The 23,523-nt window shown below is 40.5% G+C and overlaps 2 protein-coding genes across 4 annotated transcripts; one reads left to right on the top strand and one right to left on the bottom strand.

Moving 5' to 3' along the window:
* The first annotated feature begins 208 nt into the window (after nt 1-208).
* Nucleotides 209-16,092, top strand: rassf6 (Ras association domain family member 6). 3 transcript variants are annotated; one of them, XM_084046259.1, is made up of 11 exons: nt 209-337; nt 7,596-7,667; nt 8,629-8,707; nt 9,698-9,858; nt 11,182-11,276; nt 11,752-11,951; nt 12,116-12,217; nt 13,001-13,052; nt 13,862-13,980; nt 14,361-14,458; nt 14,739-16,092. In XM_084046259.1, the coding sequence occupies exons 2-11, from the start codon at nt 7,612-7,614 to the stop codon at nt 14,812-14,814; spliced, it is 1,038 nt and encodes a 345-aa protein (XP_083902385.1). In that variant the 5' UTR covers nt 209-337; nt 7,596-7,611; the 3' UTR covers nt 14,815-16,092. The 3 variants fall into 3 exon arrangements, with proteins under 3 accessions (XP_083902385.1, XP_083902386.1, XP_083902384.1); XM_084046260.1 differs by lacking the exon at nt 209-337 and adding an exon at nt 341-386; XM_084046258.1 differs by lacking the exon at nt 209-337 and adding an exon at nt 5,229-5,781.
* Nucleotides 16,093-17,452: 1,360 nt separating this feature from the next.
* Nucleotides 17,453-23,210, bottom strand: LOC311037155 (cystatin). The gene is made up of 5 exons (XM_084046261.1): nt 22,971-23,210; nt 22,662-22,807; nt 18,687-18,838; nt 18,085-18,186; nt 17,453-17,711 (listed from the first exon to the last, which is right to left on the bottom strand). Exons 2-5 carry the CDS (start codon nt 22,750-22,752, stop codon nt 17,595-17,597), a joined length of 462 nt encoding a protein of 153 aa, XP_083902387.1. The 5' UTR covers nt 22,753-22,807; nt 22,971-23,210; the 3' UTR covers nt 17,453-17,594.
* Between the last annotated feature and the right edge of the window lie 313 nt (nt 23,211-23,523).

Raw genomic sequence — 23,523 nt, 5'->3', positions numbered from 1 at the left:
GTCACACAGATGACAGAGGCAAGCCTGATACACACACACACGCCCGCGCGCGCACGCACACAGACAGACATACACATACATTATATCCACATTCAGGTGAGTAATATCTGGTGTCAGCCTGCCCCTCCCTCTCAATGCTGTCTCAACGTGTCCAGCAATCATTAACCAGCCTGCTGCTGCACTCTGCTACGCCATGCTACACTCACCTCCCAACACGTGTACTATGAACCTAGCCTACTGTATAAACACACACATACACACAGACAGACAGAGAGAGCGAGTAGTGGATATGGAGCAATGATGACACTTGAAACCACACATGAGCTGCAGGACTGAGGTAGGAGTGCCTGTTAATGACCATAGAATGCTGTGCTGTAAAATAGAAGGTACGCTACAAATTCATGAATTTACTGTAACAAGTAGAAAGCAAGGTTGTGAGTGTATGTGTATTCCAACGGTGGGCTGCTGTGTTCAAGTGTTTAAAGGGTAGTTGTTCTCTCTCTTTGGTCTTTGTTTCGCTCCTCTTTGAGAAAGTATTCGATATCTTCAGTACTGACTGTAGGTTTTTGAACGATGTAGTGTTTATAGTCTTAGTAGACCTATTACAGATTAAAGTGGGTTTCTGTGCCAAAGGTCAAAGATCAATCACTGCTGTTTCTGTTTGTTTCATGTGAGATCAAACTTTTTTAAAACACACATTGTTACATGGATTGCGTGGCCTTGTGCGTGATGAAGCATTCTCTTTTTGTCTGACCCCATAAAAAATCGAAATACAAGACTTCTCTGTATAGACAATGTTATATTTTAGCAAATATTTTATATTTTAATACTTTTTACTTTTTAAAGTATCCAAATAATTATTAAAATAATGTTTAGCCTTTATCTACACAGTATAAACCTCAGTGTTCATTTATCCATTGGTAACTCCAAGAGTGTAAATGTAGTCAAATGGACCCTAACGTGTCCATTTCATTAATATACTGCTCAAAGAAATGTAGGGAACACTTTGATCCCTTAATTATTTTGAGTTTTCATGAACTGTGTACATACTGCTGTACATTTGTAGTCGTATTAACACTCAGGATTTTACAGTGTGCTGTTAGTCTTTGCCACTATTCACCATGTCAATTAAAAGCAGAACAGATCCTCTGTCAAGTAAACAAAAGCCGAAGCAAACCCAGGAATGGGTTATGGTTGCATGCATTCAACACATAGTGTAGTAACGCAGATGGTACACTGGCACTAATAGATACATTCATGACTCCTAAAACAAACAAACAAATAAATATACAAGTAGGCTTACAGAGTAAACACGTCTTGCTGGACTAGCTTGGCTTTGCCATTGTGTGTTCACACATTGTGTGTTCACACAATGAATTACATATCACCGCTTGCTTTTCACAAAATATACAAATCTAATATATTAGATTTGAATATTTGCGAATGAGAGAAAGAAAAGTCTATTGTCTTGTTGTTCTGTCTAAGTGCCCGGGTAGGCAGGGTGATGATACTGAATCAAGCAAATATTATTAGTAGAATATTGCATAATGTAGTATTGAATGTTGCAAGTATATTACAGAATCCATGCAGAAGCTTTCAACATACTGTAGTTTGAAAATATATTACGTATTGCACTATTGTAAACATATAATAATAAACAAACCGTCTTTTGTATAGCACAGAAAAAGAATTACAACGTGCTGTAAACAGCACATGAAAGTAAAAAGTGTCATAATTTCTATCAATAGAAGTTCAATAATCAAATGAAACTTTAATAAGGTCATGCAAAAGCTACAGTAGGTGTCAGTGGTAATATCCATTTATGTAATGTGAAATAACCAGAAGAACTGAGAATTAAAAATAATAAGAGAAGGCAATAAAACAGACATGTAGAGAGAGCAAGAGATATCCCGCCTAGACAGAGGTACATGACAACAAAGAGACAAACGAGAGGTAGAGCATGAAGAAGAAAGAGAGACCGGTAAACAAAGGAGAGGAGGAAGAGACGGAGGGAAGGAGGGTCAGGGGTGGACAGGTAGGGAAATAAAGAGAGAGAGAGAGAGAGAGAGAGAGAGAGAGAGAGAGAGAGAGAGAGAGAGAGAGAGAGATGGGAGTGTCGCATTATACCTTGTTCATTGAACAAATCTCACACCCTCAGGCTATGGATTATATCAAATAAAGTTCAGCCTGTAAGTCACTGTGTACATACTGTACATTGTACCCCACCCTTCACTCAGTTATACGTAGTGAGGTCTGTGTTGGATTAAAATAGGTTTCAGTGATTCACTGTTGTATCACTATTCAGTTTATTCATAGAAATAATACGAATTAGCAATTTATACAAATGTTTATGTTTGTATACAGATAGTATATAGACAGTTCAAGACTGTTGTGAAGTCTGAAGGAAAATGCTTCTCGCTGTGTCTGCTGTTGCAAAGTTAGCTATCAAGGTGGCAAAGATGCCTCTGTTGGCATTAGCATTAATGTACAATTATGTATATAAAGGTAATGACAGCCAACCAAATACAAGTGTGCTTTAGTGGTAATTAGACTGGAGGCTACTGTAACTTTTACCATAATTGCTTCAATACCACAATAACCATACTGTATACAGTATAACTTCACCATCAACAACCTCATTCATGAAAAATAAAAATAGATTTTTTGTTATAATGTACATACACATACACCCAGAAAGACATGTGCACGCCCACACACACACACACACACACACACACACACACACACACACACACACACACACACACACACACACACACACACACACACACACACACACACACAGTCACACACGCGAGCATGCACACGCATACCCATGCCCAAGCTCACTAAAACAAAACCACACAGACCAGATGTATTTGCTTTAGGGCACCTTGAAAAACACACGCTGGGTCTTGCCATGACAAATCAGTGCCATAGTGTGAAGTATGGTAAGAGATGGCTTACAAGTAGCCTGGTTCCAGGCTAGCTTACAAGGGGAAAGACAGAACAAGTCAGGTCTCTAATGGGCACAAACCTTTAAGTAGGGAAACTGGTATGGAAATGTTCAACACATTAACACCAAAGTTTCCTTGCTTCAAAATAATAAAGATATGATATAGTTGATTGATTGATTGATTGATTATATGCTGTATATTGACCTGGTGAATACTCATCACGGGTGTGACGAAAAAGCGAAATGGCCAAGTCGTGTGAATATGGTATGGTAGGGTGATTGATTATACAGACACTGTTTCTGATGAGAAAGAATCATCAGAAGATGGCTTCTGCCTTTGTCATGAATTAAAAGTAGTGTAAGTGATGTTTTTTGTTGTTGTTAAAACTGGTTAAAAAAGTAATCATCAATCAATCAATCATAGTAATCATTGCTGTGGACTCTCCAGCTCTTTAGTAAACAGAAAATACAACGTGAAATTGGATGGAATGAAAAAAGATCAACTGGAATTGGAACCCTTTAAAATTGAAGCTGATAAATGGGTTCTCTTTCCTGATTGGATGAAATTGGTGACCCATCTGAACATTTATTTTCTGTTTAATAATGAGCTGGGGAGATGACAAGACCCCTCTCACCGAATAAACACTATAGCAATGATTAATTACCATCAGACTAGAGCTTTAACTTTTGAACCATTTTTGTTTTGTTTTAACCAATCAAGACATAATGCAAACAGGCCGTTTGTGTTGGCGGTGGTGGGAGCTCACGGTACTTCGGGAGGTTAGTGGTGACACAGTAGTAACCTCCAAGTGGGCCTGAAAATGGTTCAGCTTATCAGGGAGCGATGTCAGCTGTGCAGCTGTGCAGCTGGGTCTCCCTTTTAAGTCCAATATTGTGTGTAGACAGTCCCTGCCACTGGGTCATTACCTCTTAGCTGTGTCTCAGTCTCCTTATTCCCGTTGTGCTGGCTCTTCGGAGAACCTAACGGACATGTCTTGTGCGTAGGGCAGCTCGAACGGAGCTCTTCACCTGTTTGACCTTTTACGACATCCCCAGAAAAGGGATGCTAGGGTGTCTTGCTCAAGGACACTTGTGAACGCAGTCAGAAGGAAACCTCTACATCCTGAGTCACTGTTGTTCTGTAGACCTGGCATGCCAGGTGTGTGGGCATAATCACTGGTTTTCAATCACATGAAAGGAGTCGCAGGGACCAGAGTTCTCAGTGGAGCAGGGTTGATTTATTTCTCAACCTGTCGCCCGGGAACTGGGCCAACTTGTGGGCTGTGAGGAAATTGTATTAGGTCCCACAAATAATTGGCAAAACAATACAATTAAAGGTAGGGTATGTGATTTACTTTTGTTAAAATAAGTGTTAAATAGCTCTATATTCTGATAGTACTCATTGCTATAGAGTGTTTGTTCAGTAAAAGGAGTCTCTCCAGCTCTTTATTAAACAGATAATGCATTTTCAGTGCTCTCTCCTGATTGGCTTAAATTGTGTCACCTACCTGAAAATGTACATAATTCTGTTTACTAAAGAGTTGGAGAGACCCCTGTGACCGAACAAACGCTCTGTAGCAATGATTACTATCGGAATGTAGTACTTAAACCTTTTTAACAAAAAAATATCACTTACCCTACCTTTAATATAAAAAAAGAATGTAAAATTAGTTTTCATTGTGATACCGATAAAAACTTAAAGTATATTACGTTAGTTCCATTTATCCAAGCCGGAACACAATCGATTGAACACTTTAAAGATTTCAAGTGAGCCCATTCAGAAAAGGTTGAGAACCACTTATGGCCCTTTTGACAAGTCTACAAAATGAAAGTGAATCCATTGAAAACAAGTGATTTTCTGTTTCCTCGTAGAAAATACATCTCCTTTGTCAAGCAACACCTGTCAAAAGGGTCTTGCGATAAAATGTAGGAATGACACTTTCTCACATAATCATCCATAAACTACTCTTTGTATGCAACCCTAAGGCGGTGTTTAGCTGTGTCTTTCATATCACTTTTCCTTGATCATGTGTCTTATTGTGAACAGTGGAAGGTATACGTACAGTAGGTCACACCCAACTCAACAGAACTGACAGCTAGATGGGGAGGCGGTGTTGGAGCGACAGTTGCAGAATACCTGAGATTCTTTTGGTTGCAAAGAACAGGCTTGGGCAGAGAGAGAGAGAGAGAGAGAGAGAGAAAGAGAGAGAGAGAGAGAGAGAGAGAGAGAGAGAGAGAGAGAGAGAGAGAGAGAGAGAGAGAGAGAAAATTGAAGAGAGATACAAGATACACTAAATGCAACACAGCTTTTCAAGAGTGTTGTTGTGGATCACAACAGAAGGAGAAAGAGAAGGCAGAAAACATGGAGAGAAAGGCCACGTGGATCTACCAATAGTCACTGTGCTGCTCACAGGCATAGTCTGTAGTTTCTGTGACCATAGAAAATAAACAAATGGTTGAGTCCTACACTGTCATCACTGGTTACTGGGTGGAGCACTGCTATTAAATGTCCTGGAGGAAGAGGGAGGCAGACGGAGAGAGAGAGAGAGAGAGAGAGAGAGAGAGAGAGAGAGAGAGAGAGAGAGAGAGAGAGAGAAAGAAAGAAAGTGAACAGAAACTTGAAAAGAAACTTAAAGAGTAGACGGAGAGGGTGAGAGAGCAGGAAAGGAAGAAATTATGTAATAGAGAATGGTAGGAAGATTTCATTAAAGAAACCACAAGGGAGTGTGAGAAGCAGCAAGTGAGGAGCTATTTAAAGAACAAGTGAAGAGAGAAGGAGAGAAAGAGGATCAAGAAGAAAGCTCTAATTTGCCATGTTAGAAGAGGTAAGGTTCTATTTTTCAATGGCTGATCTTTTTGTTGACAAACACATACACATGGATACACAAATGCACATGGCATATGGTGACACTGACACATCAATTATAATAGTAGTCACACATAGAGTATGCGTACGTTCACACACACAGAGTCAAATGGCAACATCTAAGACAACAAACTAAAATGTGTTTGATTCAGCTTTACTGCACTGCAAAATAGTGTGAGGGAGTTCACACTTTTTCCTAAATGGACCCGTATTGAACTATGTCAACTTTATGCTTTAAATGAGCACTGAGGATGTTGAGTGTCATAAAAGTGGTTGATTTAACAACTCACACCTGAGTCAGACTAGTTTGATTGAGCTGGGTCGATGACACACCTGTGTGCACCACACAGGCTCAATCAGCCATTGCAGCACACACTCTAAGCCTCGTTCCCAGCCTTTACTCTTCTGCGAAGAGAAAAGCCTGGTCACGACCTAATGCAGAGAGTGTCTATAGACGAATCCACAGAACGGCAATCATAACTGCGGTGTCAAGCGGCTGCCGCTCCGCACCGCGACACCGCAGTTATGATTGCCTAAAGGCAGCGCAGCGCGTCTGTGCATTCGTCTATAGGGGCAGACGTTCCGCCGTAGGTATTTCGCCCGGAAACGACCTTTCCTTTCAGCGTCATTTCCTTGGGTGGTACTTGCGCCAAATTTTGGTGCTTCCGTTTAGACACTTAACCGGCTAGGTCTTGCCCAGTGTGCTCAAAGGGAGGCACTGTCTGGACAGTTTGTTCTTGTCCTAACATCTTATTTCCATGTGTCTGTCCAGTGTCCACAATATGGTTACAATTAAGGCACGGCAAGCAGCTTAATGGAAATTACTTTGAAATAAAAGAGAACTTTGCTGAAGAACCTCAGCTGTCTTGATACATGGTTCATGTGGTTAAAGCAGTGCTGCTCAACAACAACCTCTGGACAAACCCCCCTCCACAACATGCTGTCCATGTAATATGTTTTAGTTTCACTAGGAGATTTGTTTTAAGGTTCCTGTGAGTCATGGATGTATTAATATTACTGTTGTACTGATTTGTACTGTTTGTTTTAGCAGTGATGTGAAATTTTTAATCTGCCCCTTGGCCAGTTCCCACTTGTAAAAGAGACTCTGTCTCAATGTGTTTTACTGGTTAAATAAAGGTAAAAAAAACTGTGCTTACTGTGTTCCATTCATTACATCTTAATATCTGATACACTCTCTTATTTAACAACTTGTTAACGCTAGCATTGCATTTGCTTGAAAACACATTATTTTGTTTAAATGTTTTAGACTGGGAAGCTACAGTATGATGTGACGTTATCTATCTGTATTATGTCAGAGATTATTTATCCTTCACAGTAAATTCCCCAGTGTTCATTTTAGAGTTCAAAAGGATTAGGGGGATGTAAGTCAGTTGATTTTGCTGTGTAGTAACGACAGAACCAGTTTGGTATCAGTTTATGGATGGACATGGGCTACTGCCATGCATATGATTGAGTTTAATTTATCATTCATCATTTTGGTACAATATCTTTTACAATATGTAAACTAACTGTGCAGTGTCGTAGTTGGTCAAAGAGAACTGAGCTCTTTAGCTCACTGAGTTTGGTATCTAGACATCATGTCACAGTCGAAGCAAACCAGGATTACAACAATATAATCTCAATTTTAGATTAACATATTTTATGTTCTACTCACAACACCACTTATGTTACAATAGCTTACCTTCAGCAGGTTAATTCATCTCAACCTGCTTGATCTCATCTAATTTTATACTCTTGTGTCTTTCTCTGCAGAGATAAATGCTGTGAGATGAATCCAGTAGTTCTTCCAGTGATTCAGGCAGGTGATGGGAGAACTCTGTCCAGGTGGGTCAATCCACAATCACTTCCAACCTTCTGTATATCATTCGCATTAACCACTTGAAACCTAGCATGACTATTCTGTGGCAAACATTTTCCAAAAATATCTAGAAGCTCACAGCGTATCGCAACACGACATGCTGTGAGCTTGTAGATTGGCTATTTTTGGTAAAGAGTAGTGTGATGAAGAGAAGTGTAGATGGAAAAAAGCAGTATGAGTACAGTTGCAACTCAAGTTTGGTTCTCTAAGAATAAGAGGTTTTAAGTGGTTAACCACTTGAACCCTAGTGTCCCTATTCTGTGCCATCTATGTCATAATAGTAATAGGTAACCATTTGGCGAAAATAGCCGAATGTCCGTGCTTCATAAGCACCTCAGGTATTTCATCTCACCTGTGACTAAGTTAGCCATTGCAGCTTGATACAAGATAGGACATTAGTGTGTCATTGGTCAGCAGTTATTTATGTGGTTTTGTCAGCTCTGCTTCCTTCAAAAAGTACTGCAGTCAGTTATCATTTAGCATAAAATCCCAGGTGCAGAGTTGGGTTGGAATGAAAACCTTAGTATACTCAAACTTCCAAAGCATAGGATTGAATAACTTTGCTTGACCACTTCAACCCAATACGTCTGCTCCTTTTTCCCCTCTATACCAAATATCTTCATGGAAAATAGCAGATCTGCAATCTCACAATCTCACAAAGATGCGTTGTGTGCTTGTAGATCTAGTCCCACCATAATTAAGTTTTGCAATGCAATGTTACATTGCATTAGGCTTAGGGTACATTACTTTGTGGTACTTTAATGTGTTGTCTTACGCTTTATGTTTCACGTGGTATTACATTATGATGTGTTACGTTTTGTCTGTGGCATTACTATGCTATGCTCATAGGTTTGGTGGTGTGGTGTACTGTGTTGTGTTGTATTAGCCAGAGTTGTGTAATGGATGGTTGGGTATATTATATTTCAGAGGAGAGTTCCTGTCCATGCTGAACACCTACAACTGTTTTCTGAAGGACCACACTCAGCTACACCTCAGCTATTATCAGGTAGATTCAAACCCATCATGCAGTTTATCTACTTAATTAATATGCATTGCCATACTGTATACATGCTGGCTGATAAATTCCTGTTGTTAGCATGAATCTTTTTTTTTTGCAAAATATATGTATCCCTTTTTTAATAAACATGCAAAATACAAACATATAAACAAACAATAAATAATAAAACAATAAAACAGCTCAGACACAACATTCATAAAATAAATTGTAAAGTGTATGAAGACAAAGCAAGAACATGATCAAAGGAAACACCTCCCGGCCATCGACAGCCTCTTAACAAGGAGAGGAAAGACACCATGTACTTTAATTCAAGATATGTGAAAACACTAGTTACCAGTGGCACAAGGACACTAGCCAAGACCAAATGCTGGCCTACAGGGAGGCTAAGGCTGGTATGGGAATCCCCGCGTAGGTCCAATATAAGCTAAATATGGATCCCAGATCTTGTAAAAAGTGTTCAATTTAGAATGCAACATACATGTAATGTATTCACAAGGGATACAGTCCATTATAATATTATGCCACGCTCTTTTGGATGGAGCAACGTTCTTGATCCAGAACAAAAGAATGTTCTTTCTGGCAGCGAAGTTAATACTTGAAATTTGATTACATTGCTGTGTCTTCCAGAAAGTTATATCCTGTTCTCTTACTAGTCACAGTTAATATTTGGCGGGGAAAAAAACAAAAAACAGCTGGGTCCAAGCCAAACTATTAGGAAGTGATTAAATGTAGTAGATGTAACAGCAAATTGTTGGAATATGTTTCGTTTTTGTGAAGACAAAAAACCTTGTTTCATGCAACACACGCATGTATGAAGGTTGCTATCTATCAGTCACGCAACTGCTACTGACCTCCAGGCATTTCACTAGATGGATATGTCTTAAAAATCATACTGTATATGTTGTCTTCCTGTTTCAATCTATCCCTGTATGTTTGTCTGTCTGTCTGTGCCTATCTGTCCATGTCTCATACCAACAGAGTGAAGGAGAGTTGGTGGTGGAAGGCTTCCTGAACATCTCCTGGGGCGTACAGAGGCCCATCAGGCTCAAAATACAGGATGACAAACAGGCACTACCATTCACCAATGTGCTTCCCTCATCTGACCCCATCAGTCCGGTCAGCCCTCTTGAAAACAAGAGGTGGGTGTCCATAGCACATTCTATCATCTGTTGTGCTTGTGCACATAATCATTGTGGTACATTTCCTCACATATAAACACTTAAGATACAGGCTTTCCAGGTTATGAGAGAGTCATAGATTTTTGGGGCGTAATGTGGTACCATGAATGAGGAAAATCATTACAGCAACACTTGAAATACTGAAGAAAAATGACTTATTTAAAAAACCGACACATTGGTTTACCTATGTGTTTACATGCCTTCATCATGGTCTGCTATAAAAACACCACTGCGGATCATTCTGACCTTTGGTTGACTCATCACCCGGTTCCAACTCAACGGACAAACTAGATTAAAGGGCAGCTTCACAGATGCTTAACCTGAATCTTCTTGCTCTATTGTGTAGAGATAGCAGATTTTCACATGTCCTCCGGTAGTATGGTATGATTCATGTTAGAATAAATAGGTTAAACTGCTCTTTAAGTTTAGTGCTTTGTTTGTCTTGAGCCCAGAGACACACATTAAATGTCATACTTCCTTTGCACTGCATGGAAGGAACAGCGGGCTTTTAAACCTATAACTGGCTTCAAACATTACTGGAAGTGACAAGCGCTTGGCAGCCCCACGCATGTGGGGCCACACGAGTGGCCAATACCGAAAAGCAGGAGTGCCTTGAGATTTTTACTTAGACTTTGGTGTGACTTGGGCACAACTAGTTTGAAACCCGTTGACCATAGTATGTGAACTGGTGAACACATTATTCTTCATGGCACCACCTGGCGGATATTCTGAGAAGCGTGCCAATGTGAATTAAAATCACACAATACTGCGGTCTATCAAAACAGGTCAGCGTGAAGACTTTCCGTACATACTGTAGCATTACATAACGCACATTTAATTTTGCTTCGCATCTTTAAGCCTTGTATTTACAAATCTGCCTTTGCAAAACAAAAATTGCCCTTGGCAGATTAGGTCTGGCCCCTCTCAATAGAGATTGTATTTCTCTCCCGCCGAAGTTGTGAGGGACCAATCAGGGCCCAGTATGCAAATATTGGGCGGGTTTATTACCAGAGGCTTTTTTTTAATTTGCCCCTTGGAAATGCAGGTTCCACACAGAGATTCCAGACTAATATCTACGCTGTGATATTAGTCTGGCCATGCCAGGCTATTGTATTTGTTCAAAAGATTATACTCAATTCTCTCTCTTTATGTATTTTATTTCTCCCAATCTCTCTTTCTATCACCCCTCATCTTTCTGTCACTTCTATTCCTTGACTCTTTAACCACCTTCCTTTTTATGTCACAATTTATCATGCTCATCCCCCCCTGTTTCTCGCTCTCTAGGGGTATGACACGTTGGGGAGAATACATTGACCTGCATCAAATAGATGAGATGGCGGAAACAGCCCAGGAGACAGGGGTGATCAATCACTCATCAGGTCTTTGTTTACTGTAATTGGCAGTTGACTTTTTCTTCTCCTAATACTTGTAGTAGTCAGACTTGACATCCTGCCTGAGGCAATCCCTCACCTTCAGCAGTGGTAACTTGTCAACCTTTCCTGGATCAGGGCCCACTTGAAAATCTTGAAAGTGTTTGCGGCCCATGTGTATTTTCAGAGCATGATTATTTTAATGATCAATCAATCTATTGTGTTCCAGCTTGGATAAATGGAACTAACGTAGTAGTATACTTTAAGTTCCTATTTATTGGTATTGCAATGAAAAGATTTTCAAATTTAAAAAAAAAAGTTTTATATATATATATATATATATATATTTTTTTTTTTAAATATATGAATGTTATATTATTAATACAATCTTTACAGGGCCAGGGGCCAGTGTTACTACAGTATGTTTTGGCTCACATGAGCTGTAAAACGTTAATTTCATGTATTTATCTCCATGCAACTGTAGTCCCCGTCATCTATGAGTCAACCACGCTGCGCCTTGATAGGCCGAAGGCTTCGGAGCTGGAGGCGGAGTCCAACTTGTTTCGCTGTATGAGCGACGCCTCGTTGGTTAAGAGGAGGAAGGGGAGGGGCAAGTCGGCGGCACAGAGGGAGAGGGAAAGACAACACCGCTTCTCTATCAACGGACATTTCTATAACTATAAAGTGGGTTTTCAATGTTTTCTGATATGCATGTGAGAAATATACTGTATGGGTGAATGAGAATTCACTTTTTGCCTCATAATTTATTTATCTCTTGTCTGTTCTCTTCCTTTTTTACTACATCTATCCATCCATCCATCCATCTATCTATCATCACTATATTCCAGACTTCTATCTTCACTCCATCCTATGGTACGCCCACGAAGGTTCGTATCTCAAGTACGATGACAACTCACCAGGTGATAGAACAGCTACTTAGCAAGTTCAAGGTGAGTTTGACCAATCACTCAGCACCAGCCAAATAAACCAAAAGCAATTACTAGGTTTGTGAGTTAAAGCTCAAGCTTTAAGGTTTTTAACATCTGCTGCTGGAAAAATCTGAATCGTAAGGAAGTGACTGCAGCCTCACAAGCTACATGTATTAGAGAAACTGAATTCATACTGAGATTCACATAATGATGAACATGAAGTGGTGTAGGCCTAAAACCCATTGTTTGCTGATCTTCTATAAAGCCATATTGTGCAAAGTGCCCGGGGCTCTCAAATGACATAGGGTACACAAAGGCATCACTGATCAAGTTCTTTGTACAAAGTGATCTATTTGCAAGGCAAATAGTAAAGCTTCTCTGCTAGATGTCCGTTTTGGATTTAATAGATTATCATTGGAAACAAATCATTGTTGACATTGTTTAATGAAAATATCTGTGAAACTAATATCTTGTAGCCAACACGGGCAAACTGGTCTTCCACCTTTATCGCCAGATAGAGAAGTACAGTAAAGACACATTAGACATCCAGGGGAAGCAAATAGATAATGTATTCTTTAGAAAGATTTACAGTATGCCTACAAAAAGAGAGAGGAATTTCTTAATGAGAGGTTAACTGCCATCAGAAACAAAGGCGAACTCATGTCTGATGTCCAAATGCAAATAGGCTTACCAGAATCTGACAGGGATCATTTCAGTTGCCATAATAATGCCTTAACCAATCAGAATCAAGTATTCATTTAGTTATTATCTTATTTCTCACTTTATCTTTATGCTCTTCTGCAGATAGAGAATGATCCTCAAGAGTTTGCTCTGTATTGTGTTCATCAGACTGGAGGTATGTTATTAGCCATGTTATCTGCTGATTTAACCCCAAAAAATGTCTTATATTTATGAAGAGTTGACAGAAGTTTTGTTAACGTGATGTTAAAACACCAAAGTGCCTGAGGACTCTACGTGGCAGGGGCATCCTCCTCCTCCTTTTAGACAAGCTAGTCTGCTCTGCCACCAATGTCGCCAGATTTTGCAAGAGAAACAAGCGTCCAGTTCTACGAAAATAAGCCCAAAAGAAGCGACTGTAGGCCGCATGATCACATATCAATATCAGTATTACCACTTTAAACCTATATTGTCTCGTGTCAGATGGACACCTCATATTTCCAAAACTGTAAAAGTTAAAAAAAATAGCAAAAGTAGCAGATCGACAAGCTCGAAACGTGGCACTAAGCGCCGTGTTTCTAGCTTGCGGATCTTCTACTTCTGATGATTTTGTGATACTGTAGTGCGATCATGTAGAGCATTCATTTACAAAAAAACACAAAAAGTTAAAATTATGGAGATAAGAGGTTGCTGCCCAACAGCGATATACGTCGCAATTGAAAATAGACGATCTACAAGCTCAAAACGCGTTGCGATGAATTTGTCATTTTTGGCTAAGGCCCAAGCCACTTCTTCCATGTTGGACTTGCCTCACGATGTCTCCATGGTAGAGAGCAGATTTTGCCACAGATTATGTCAGTATGACAGAGAATGTGATGATAGTGTCTGTTTGCTCTCTCTATTTGCAATTTTCAGTGTGTGCGATTGTGCATTTGTGTGTGCACATTTCTGTGGATGGGTGTATTTATATTTGTGTGTGTTTTCCAGAAAGGAGGAAATTGGGTACCAGTGACCACCCTCTGTGGGAACGGATTTTCCACGGTCCATCTGATGACATCATGAAGATCTTTCTGATGGACAGGGATGAACAGGAAGTCAGCAACGATGTGAGTGTTCTACACTTATCTTAAAAGGGGAATAGCTTTCAGCTTAAAAGCGGGATGCGTTTAAAGCTGTGGGATGCAATGAGCATCTGTGGGGATGCAATGAACTCATTGCATCCCTCAACTTGGATGGAACAGTTTTATGGTACTGTCACTTTTGTATATTTTGTTCCTTTATATTCTAGTCTGGTCTGATGTATTTTATTCCGGTACAATTTTTCCGGTTATATCTCTTTTGTTTTGTTACTGCTGTTAATCCTCTCTTACTCTACAGTATTTTGTCCTTTTGTCAAGAAACTATTATTATTATTATTATTCATGATAGTAATGGTTTTCTGTTTCTGCTCTATTCCTTCACTCCTGGGTGATATGTTGCTGGTCAGGTGGCCCAGTACCTCAACTTGGAGCTTCCCATTCTGGAGCAAGTTCTGCTGAAACTCAGAGAAGAGGAGAACAGAGAGATACAAAGAGTTATTAGCAAGTTAGTAACAAAATATTGTCCAGCCAGGCTGTATTTAATGGCGTTGTAATCCTGGTATGTGAAACCAAGTGATGCAAATAGTAACAACATTTTGTGCCGAATTGCAAGGTTCTTGAACCTCAAACTGAATGTAGTGGGAATGCTTTACCACATGATGGCAACAGTGTCCTTAAATGACTTTCTTGTCTTTTCCTCCCCTTACACTTCCTGTGTGTGTGCGTGTGCGTGTGTGTGCGTGTGTGTGTGTGTGTGCGCGTGCGTGTGCATTTGTGCGAATCAGGTATCATCATCAACACAGACTCCTCTCCCAGATTCTCAACTGTAAGATGTCCCCTCATATTGAGACCAGTGTTTGATGTTTGGGACAGCTGACAGCCAGGGACAATACAGAATACTACAGCACCGTAATGAAGACAGAGAGGACACTTAACTGTAACTCAACTGTGCAAAAGAGAGGATATGAATTAGCAGTATCCTTTAATGCCAGAGACACAAAGATACTACCCCTGTTCAACAATGGCTTTTAGCCAAACAGTGCAATTCAAACCCAGTAACATTAGAGGCCTGTGAAAGACATTTACCACAAAGTGATGCACACTGAACATGCTGAAAAGTGCCTCAAGCCTGTTTGGGACCATTGCGCAGTCTCTTTTAAGAGAAAGACCACCATGAATCCAAAGATAACCCTTTCACTCTCTCTTTGCTTTACAGTGTGTTATTTCAGCCCAGCGGCAGGGTGTTGTTAATGGGATTGTGCAATTAAGTAAATATTTGCATCATGTAAAAGTGCATTAGGGGGACTTTCCAGAGCTGAAACTATCCCTACTATTCCTAGTCTACTCCTGGTTCTCAACCTGTGGGTCGGGACCGCCAGGGGGGTCCCACATGATTTTTTTTTGGGGGGGGAGTCCCCATATGACAGTGAAGTGACAATTTAAGGAATTTTAAGACCTTTTTAATACATGATACAAAGATAAAAGACAAACTATCAACTATCAACAAACTATAGGCTACTATAAAAACTGGTCAAACATTGACCAAATTGTCAAATAGAAAAAAGAAAATAGCTGCTATTTTCACAATTTGTATCTGTGGAACCGAGTCAAACTAAATCTAATGCCTCAACTCCTACAATTCCAAGTGCTTGTCGGAGTGGGGGGTCCCCAGTTCAAATATGATTATTTTGGGGGGTCCCCAGTTCAAATATGATTATTTTGGGGGTCACGGCCTGAAAAGGTTGAGAACCACTACAGCAGTAGAGGAAATGTCCACATTTATCACCACCACTTGGTTCCAACATGAATTGTTCCGTGTTGAAAATGTTATCCCTACTCTTTCCAAAATTCCCAAATACAATGTAAACACATTCAAAATACTGAGTAACGTATGTCCTTGGTTGACAAAATAACACTTTTTGTGTCATCAGACTGGATGATATATTACTGAAAAAGTGTGAATGATAAACTATTTTTTCAAAAACAAGTGATAAATCTTACTTTCTTTGTTGTTATTATTATTTTTTATTTCTCTCTTTTTCACAAGACTGCAAACATTATTAACAGGTTTGGGAGATGCTATTGTAAATAATTCCACATCATGGCTCATGATTAATAAATAATTTTGGTCTTTATGAATCTGGTTACACTTTCTTTGGATCCCTAGCCCTTCAAGTTCACTTAGTTTATTGTAACATGCATGTGTGTAAATGCGCGCACGCACACACACACACACACACAGATTAGATTGCTAAACCCTATGTACTTTGTTGACTGGAGTCCCCCAGGGCTCTATAGAGCGTGCCAAAAATCCTGAAGGGGGCGTCAACAAATGTCTTTTGGTAGCGGCGGACATTTTTGAGGGGTAAAAACCAGGTTGACTTAACATTGCCCCCCCTCAAGTATGTCTGCAGCTACTATGCCACGCCCCCCGTGGTGACGAGTCGTTGGCACGCTTAATACAAGGCCTCCTCTTTTTTTCCCTGTACACCAAACCTCTTTGCCGAAAATAGCCTCCTGAGCTTGTAGATTACAAGCTCACAAGGCGTTGCATTGTGACACGTTTTCTATAGATAATGGGACATTACAATCAAGGATATAGTGGGAGGTCTAGATTCTAGACCTCCCACAATGCCAATTACAGTAGGGTGCGCGCACACGCGCACGCACACACGCGCGCGCGCGCGCACACACACACACACACACACACACACACACACACACACACACACACACACACACACACACACACACACACACAGTGTACTTTTATCACACTTCCACACAACAGCACACACAAGCAGAAACTGCTCGTAAGTGGAAAGTTCTCTCGTCCTAAAAGTTAAATAATGCGGTTCGGAATGGAGTGATGCATTCATGGGTTGTTTAATGGCAAGGCTCCCTAGGAGGACATTATAAAACATACAAAGCCAGACAGCCTCGTATTACCAGTTACTGGAAGAAAAATAATTAACCACTTGAACAAAGGCCGGACAAATGAGGATAAATGAAGAGTTATGGGTATTCTGTTTAAATACTTTCAACCTGACATCCCTATTTTTGGCATTTTATTTTTTTATTTTTTTTAAAGTCAACAATTCTCAGAAGTTTGCAAAAATAGAACATCTACAGGCTCACAACACGTCCTATCATGGTGTGTTGTGAGCTTACATAATGCTATTTTTGAAACCTGGCATAAGTGGCTAAGTCTGAAACTCTATGTGTGGGTCCTATTATAATCTTGGATTTGTGGGGAGGACCAACAAAGATAAAAAGATCAGGATAATCATGGAAAGTGAGCACAATTTGCTGGGCCACAAACAAGAGTTTAGGGTGAGATCCCCCCCACCCCCTCATACCCCAGCAAATCAAACCCTGGGTACAACCAGGCCATCTACTGTCCCATTATCCATTGCACTTCATTGTCAGTCTTACTTATTACATTAAATCACATTTTATCATTGTCATCTGACAAATAATAACCATTCACAACTGCAAATTTGGTTGTCAAAATTGTATTACCAAGACACTACCACCACCACAACCACCACCATCATCATCATCCTCATCTTCAACACATCAAAGTCTAATGAGATGATAACAATAAAAGCTTTAGTGATACACTTGTATGGGGTTGTATTTTATTGGTTTTCTTCTTCAGGTGGGGGGACTAGGGAGGTCTTCTGACAGGAGGAAGAGTCCAATGTGTGTTCATTGTTACGAGGGTTGAAACGCACTTCGAAGAGGCACGTCAGGCGCTGTGAAGAGGGGGAAAGTAGAAACAATAAAACACAATGTTTCAACAGTTGTTGAGGGTGGGCTAATAAAAGTACTACTGCTCAAAGGACTGTTGTGAACTAGTGAATACACAAGTCGCAGCTACTGTAGCATTCTGCTGTATTTTTGGGGTGTGTACTGTAGGTCATTAAATGTCTGCATTGTGTAGGTTGTTAAATGTCCCATTAAATGTCCCGTTAAAACATGCACAGAACCATAGCCAGCCAAGGTATATCAATGCACAGTGTGTGTGTGTGCGTGTGCGTGTGCGTGTGCGTGTGCGCGTGCGTGTGTGTGTACATGTACACAATCTCAGATGCACATATTCACGAAAACATATATAAGGACCCTCACTTTTTTCCCCAGGGCACATTGGTCCAGGTTGTGGCCCTCTGTCTTCAAACACTTGGTCTTTGCCAGCTCTGCGACAATCTTAAAGTTGATCATATTGGTCACCTTAGGAGAAACAAGACAGAAACTTAATGTTGTTTAGTGTTAGATTATTAAACGTTAATGACTAACTGTTATTATAAAATTGTTGTGTTCTGTATCCTTATCCTCAGGAGAGAGAAAGTGCGTTTTAGGCTTCAGTCAAAATCTAATGCAAAGATAGTATTTAATTGAATTCTTAACAGTCTATCAGACCAGACTAGATCTCTTCCAATCTTTGAATGCTACAGAGAGTCTGTAACACCTCCCAGTAAAAGTGAGAACAGGAAGCTGTCATCTGCTCTTCAGACAGGGGGGTATTCGTCCAATCACGACACAGTGTTCACAAAAAAAAAAAAAAAAAAAAAAAATGTATTTCTGCCACTTCTGCCTATTTCCTGTTTCCTTTGCGTATGGCAGAGACAAATACACCCCCATGACGCTATTATGTCGCAGGGACTTTCCCCCAATCCAACCAATCTTGATGCTGACTGCCAAACTGCACAACCTAATACATTATATCTAACCTGAGCCTGTGCTGAAGTGATGGAGACGAGTTTGAAGTTCTTCTTGCCCTTGGAACGGCTGTTGAACTTCTCCACAGCGTGGCTAGCTGCTGTCTGAACATCTTGTGCATCTGGACTCTTGTCATGCCAGCCACCCAGAAGATTGACATTCTCTATCAGAGAGAACACACAGTCAGACAACAAGACACTGTTAGTGTACACAAAATACATAACATTTTACGTTTCGGTAGGTGGAGATCTCCGAACACCTGGCTACACAACACTATGTGATAAATGGTCAATAGAAATGTTAAAGTGTAAAAACTCAACACGCACAGACATACAAGAAAAGAAAAGAAAAACTAAAAGGAATGCTATCAGAACAGCACAGACATATTATCGAAATAGCTAGGCAATGATCCTGGAGTCAAATGGCAACTAAGACAACAAACTAAAATGTGTTTGATTCAACGTTTGTGTAGTGTTCATTGAGAGAGTTAAACATTTTGGGTGTACTGTAGGGTGGGTGATGGCTGATTTAAGAAGTCACCCCCGGCCTGAATCAAACTAATTTAATTCTGAGCTGGGTATCAGCCATTACAGCACACACTCAAAGGCAGGCTCTGTCCGGACAGTTTGTTTTATCTATTCTTGTTCTAACATCTTATTTCCGTGAGTCTGTCCACATTATGGTTACAATTAAGGCACGGCAAGCAGCTTAATGGATATTACTTGGAAGTAAAAGATAACATTATTGAAGAATATCAGCTGTCTTGAGACCTGTTAAAGAGTTTTGCTTTAGATGAGTTGCGGTAGTCACAGAGAAACACACAGTCCTATTCACGCATTACACACACATAGAAACTGGGTTTCAATGTGTTCTTCTTTCCGATGAGTTTGTGCTGCTTCAGACTCACAATTTGCAGTGTCAGCTGACTGAGTGAAACAGAACAGAACATTAGTCAAGGACATGTAGATTAAATGAAATCCCACTTGCCAAACCAACTCTCCTGCTCTGCCAAACCAAAGCCTTTACCATCACATTATGGGGTATACAACGGGGTTCTCAGGGGAAACTTAAAGGCCCTCAAACATTGTATTTGGATAGCTTGACACTGAAATCTTTCCTCAAGCAATACTAATGAAGTGAGGTGAGTTTTGAGGAGAGTATTGGTGCTGGAAGATACTGTAGGGAACTGTGAGACAGAATGTACCCATGCACAGTGAAGTCCTCAGAGTTAAAGGGTCAACAGACAACATTCAGCCACTAGATGGCACAATTCATCTATAAGACAGCAATCATAACATGCAACATTATAATGCAATGCTGTCTCCAATCATTTCTTTTGGGGAAAAAGTATCAAACCCAATAAAAAGAAAGCACACATGGATAATGGCAGCCGTCAGCTTACAGAGGTAAACAAAACTGTCTGTCTCAACTCAAGTAGGTATATCTCAATACTGTCCCCTCTCAGTTTTCCCAAATATTATCTCAATAAAATCATAATGGAGTGGATTGAAAATTCTGCCCAGTCACCTATGTTAGCCAGTATAAACTAACTAATACTTTACAATTTTGGTGGGGGATATTACATAAGAATGTGGCCAGCATTTCTGTACCAAGCACTTTGTGTCTGACCATTATCCCAGGTGTGGCAAGCCAAAACCAATCCATTTAACGAATAGCGGCTATGGGCGGTACACCGTTCTAGTGAAAGGGTTATTATGTGGGGCCTGTTATAATAAAATATCTAAGGTTTAAGTGTAAAATACTCCCAAAACCAAATTGTAAACCAATAGCCTGCACTGTTCCAATCAAAATAACTATCATGCTGACCAGTGACAACTCTTTTAGCTTAGTGGCCAAACCAGGCCCTTGTGACTCATTCTCCCCAAAGAGACTGCCACATGAAGTCAATGGCGGAGGATGAAGTGTAAGTGAAACACAACACATTTTCTTATTTTCTTAAACAGGCACACCCAGTTGAAGAGTGAGATTGGAAAGTAAAGTTTCTTAATGTTTCTGGATGTTCTCTACTTGTAACCAACCCTGTTTAAAAACACTATATGGTAGAGCCATTGTGTCATGTAAGCAGTCTTACTCACAGCTTTCCTACATTGTCTCATGCTCACCTTTCCAGCTTTCAGTATACTGTCTGTCTCTCCTGATACACTGTCTCCCTCTCAGCTTTCCTTACATCTGCTTCTCCTGCAATCTCTCCCTCTTAGCTCTCTTAGCTCAATAAAGTAGACCCCAGGTGTTTTCTATATAAGGCATATCCTAAAACTATACATTATACAAACATAGCCTCTCTTTGTTTTCAATGGTAAGTGGCCATGGTATAAGTGTGAAAATGTACTCTGAGTTGTCTCCATATACAGTAGTAAAATAATGGTGGAAAGAATTGGTGTTCCATCCCTTCACCTCCTGCTTTTCTGTTATTTTCAACTATTGGGCCACCACAGGCATGATCACTTGTTATCACTTTTGTAGTAACTTAATTGCTATGAATTGAATTTCCTGAAACAAACTTTAGAAATCTTTAATTTGCACTTGAAAAAAATGCATTCTTCTGGGACCCCTGGCCTTGCAATGTACAAAATGTTCCAAATCTGATACTTATTAATTCCCTGGATAGAAGAGGGGAAACAGAAATATAAACATCTGTGGCAACTGGGAGACCATTTAAGGACTATTGGTGAGAGTGTGCCCATTCCAGCATGTTACACAAGTTCTTAGTAAGTGTAATGAGCTCATGCATTGACACAGACTGACAGTCTATGCTGCTGATGATGGCATGGCCATGATTAATGACAGGGGGGGTTGAAAGACAGGAGAGAGAGGCAGGGAGAGAGAGAGAGAGAGGGCAAAGGAGATTGGGAGACATACAGGTAGGAAGATAGTGAGAAAGAGAGAAAAAGAAAGGGGAGTGTAAAGGGCAGGGTGTGCAAACAAAGCTAGCTAGAAGGCATACGTTATATTTCAGTGAATAAAGGCCTGACCATTTTTTTGGCTGTTTATCATTGTTGCTTTGTATGGGGCCTTTGTCTTGTAATGGGCTTCTGCCAGTGGCAAGGGATTGGCCTTGTATACAACATGTATGCACACCTGTTGGATAGGAACACTCACAAGTATGGAACAGCTGGTAACCTAGTTCTGACTTGTTTGAGTTTAGCCAGTTCATTAGACTGTCAGCAGACTTCCTTTAATGTAGGCTGCAAAGAACTGCAGTGCACAATACATACAGGCATGAAATCTGGTTAAGCTTGGTTCATCATGTAATTTATAATATAATGATGTTTTCATGGGCTTTATAATGTGTATTATTTGTATGTGCAAAAATAAATTGCCAGAAGCATTGTTGCTCTTAATTACCCAGTCTAGATATTGGAAACTTTCCTCCCAAGACATTTCTAACTATCAACACATAAAGAAAGAACTTTGCTTTCAGGTTTTCTGCATTCCCAGGCATGGGTTGGGATGAGAATAAATGCACTCACGTGTTCCATGCTCTCATTCAGACTCAAAACCTGTTCCTGTGTACTATTGTCAACCACTTTTATCTTATGTAAGTGGTTGTATGCACCTAAGAAAGCAGTGCCTCTATCATAACCACATTTCACAAAGTGCCAGGACCCCCCAACAAATGGGTGGTAATTGCAGCCTTAAACGTCACAGACACGGCTATAACATTTTGATTAGCCTGGATACCAGCTGCGATAGCTATTCAACGCTAGTCCTGGGATGACTTTACAGTATAGGTCCCTGTCCTTTATTTGAGTTGCTACCTGCTGTGGAACGCATTTACCCCTCACTGGGTGGGATTTAAATCCTCTCAGTCAGGCTGTTTTCCATGTGAGAGTGACCTGATTTTCAACCGGTTTCTGCTCGCTGTCCTTTACTAGCTGGCTCTATTTTATCCTATTGTTGCCATAACAACACATCAACAATTATCAGCTTTGATACTGTATCGTTAGAGTTCTTATATTACTCACTGACTGTGATGATTTCCTCTGCCACAGGCTGGTCTCCGATTGATAGCTGGATGGCTGAGAGACACAGCAGCACTGACAGGTGTAGAGACATCTCGACGGCTGGAAGAATACTGAGGAGGCACTGCAGGTCGCTGTGAACCGGATCACTACAGAAGAGAGAGAGGACGGAAGTAATGGGTAGGTAGAAAAACCCAATAGCTAAATTGTAGTCTTTTTCAGATCTGCAGAACCGAGACTTGAGCTGAACTGAACTGAGTTGTACGTTGAGCTGAGCTGAGTTGATTGCAGACCGGCTCCCATAAAACTTACCTCAAGATCCTACAGAAGTCTCTCTATGATTAGAGCAGTAGTTGGTGAAAGGGACAGTCAGGTGCGGCCCCTCTGGCATGAGTTTGAAAGAGAGAGAAGGCCGGTTTGACTTCACTTCAGAAAAGAGTTCTACACTGACTGAACACTGAACACAGAACTTGACTATACCTTCTGCTGAATGAGAGACTGAGTGAGTGAAAGAGAGAGAGAGGGATAGAATGGTGCCAGTGAATGAGGCAGTTGAGTATTTAAGCCCTGGAATGTTTAACCAGGCAGTGAAGACCACACCCACCTTCTGCCTGGCAGTGACGCCACACAGATTTAACAGCCATCAGTGGCTTTCTGTTGTGTGTGCGTGCTTGTGCGTACGTACGTAGGTGCGTGCGCGTGTGCGTGTGTGTGTGTGTGTACATTTGACAGGCATTGTATCTCTGTGGACATGTGACTCAGTTTCAGCTGGTGAATTCTGTGTCAGGCTTACAGTGAGCAAAAAGAAAACAAAATGCAGTTACATGAACAGCTAGTCCAGAACATTTCGTAACCACGTGATAGA

This window comes from Gymnoscopelus microlampas, assembly GCF_963454915.1.
Source record: "Gymnoscopelus microlampas genome assembly, chromosome: 21".
Lineage (NCBI taxonomy): Eukaryota > Metazoa > Chordata > Actinopteri > Myctophiformes > Myctophidae > Gymnoscopelus > Gymnoscopelus microlampas.
Note: the sequence above shows the minus strand (reverse complement) of the source record. Positions and strands in the feature narration are given on the sequence as shown.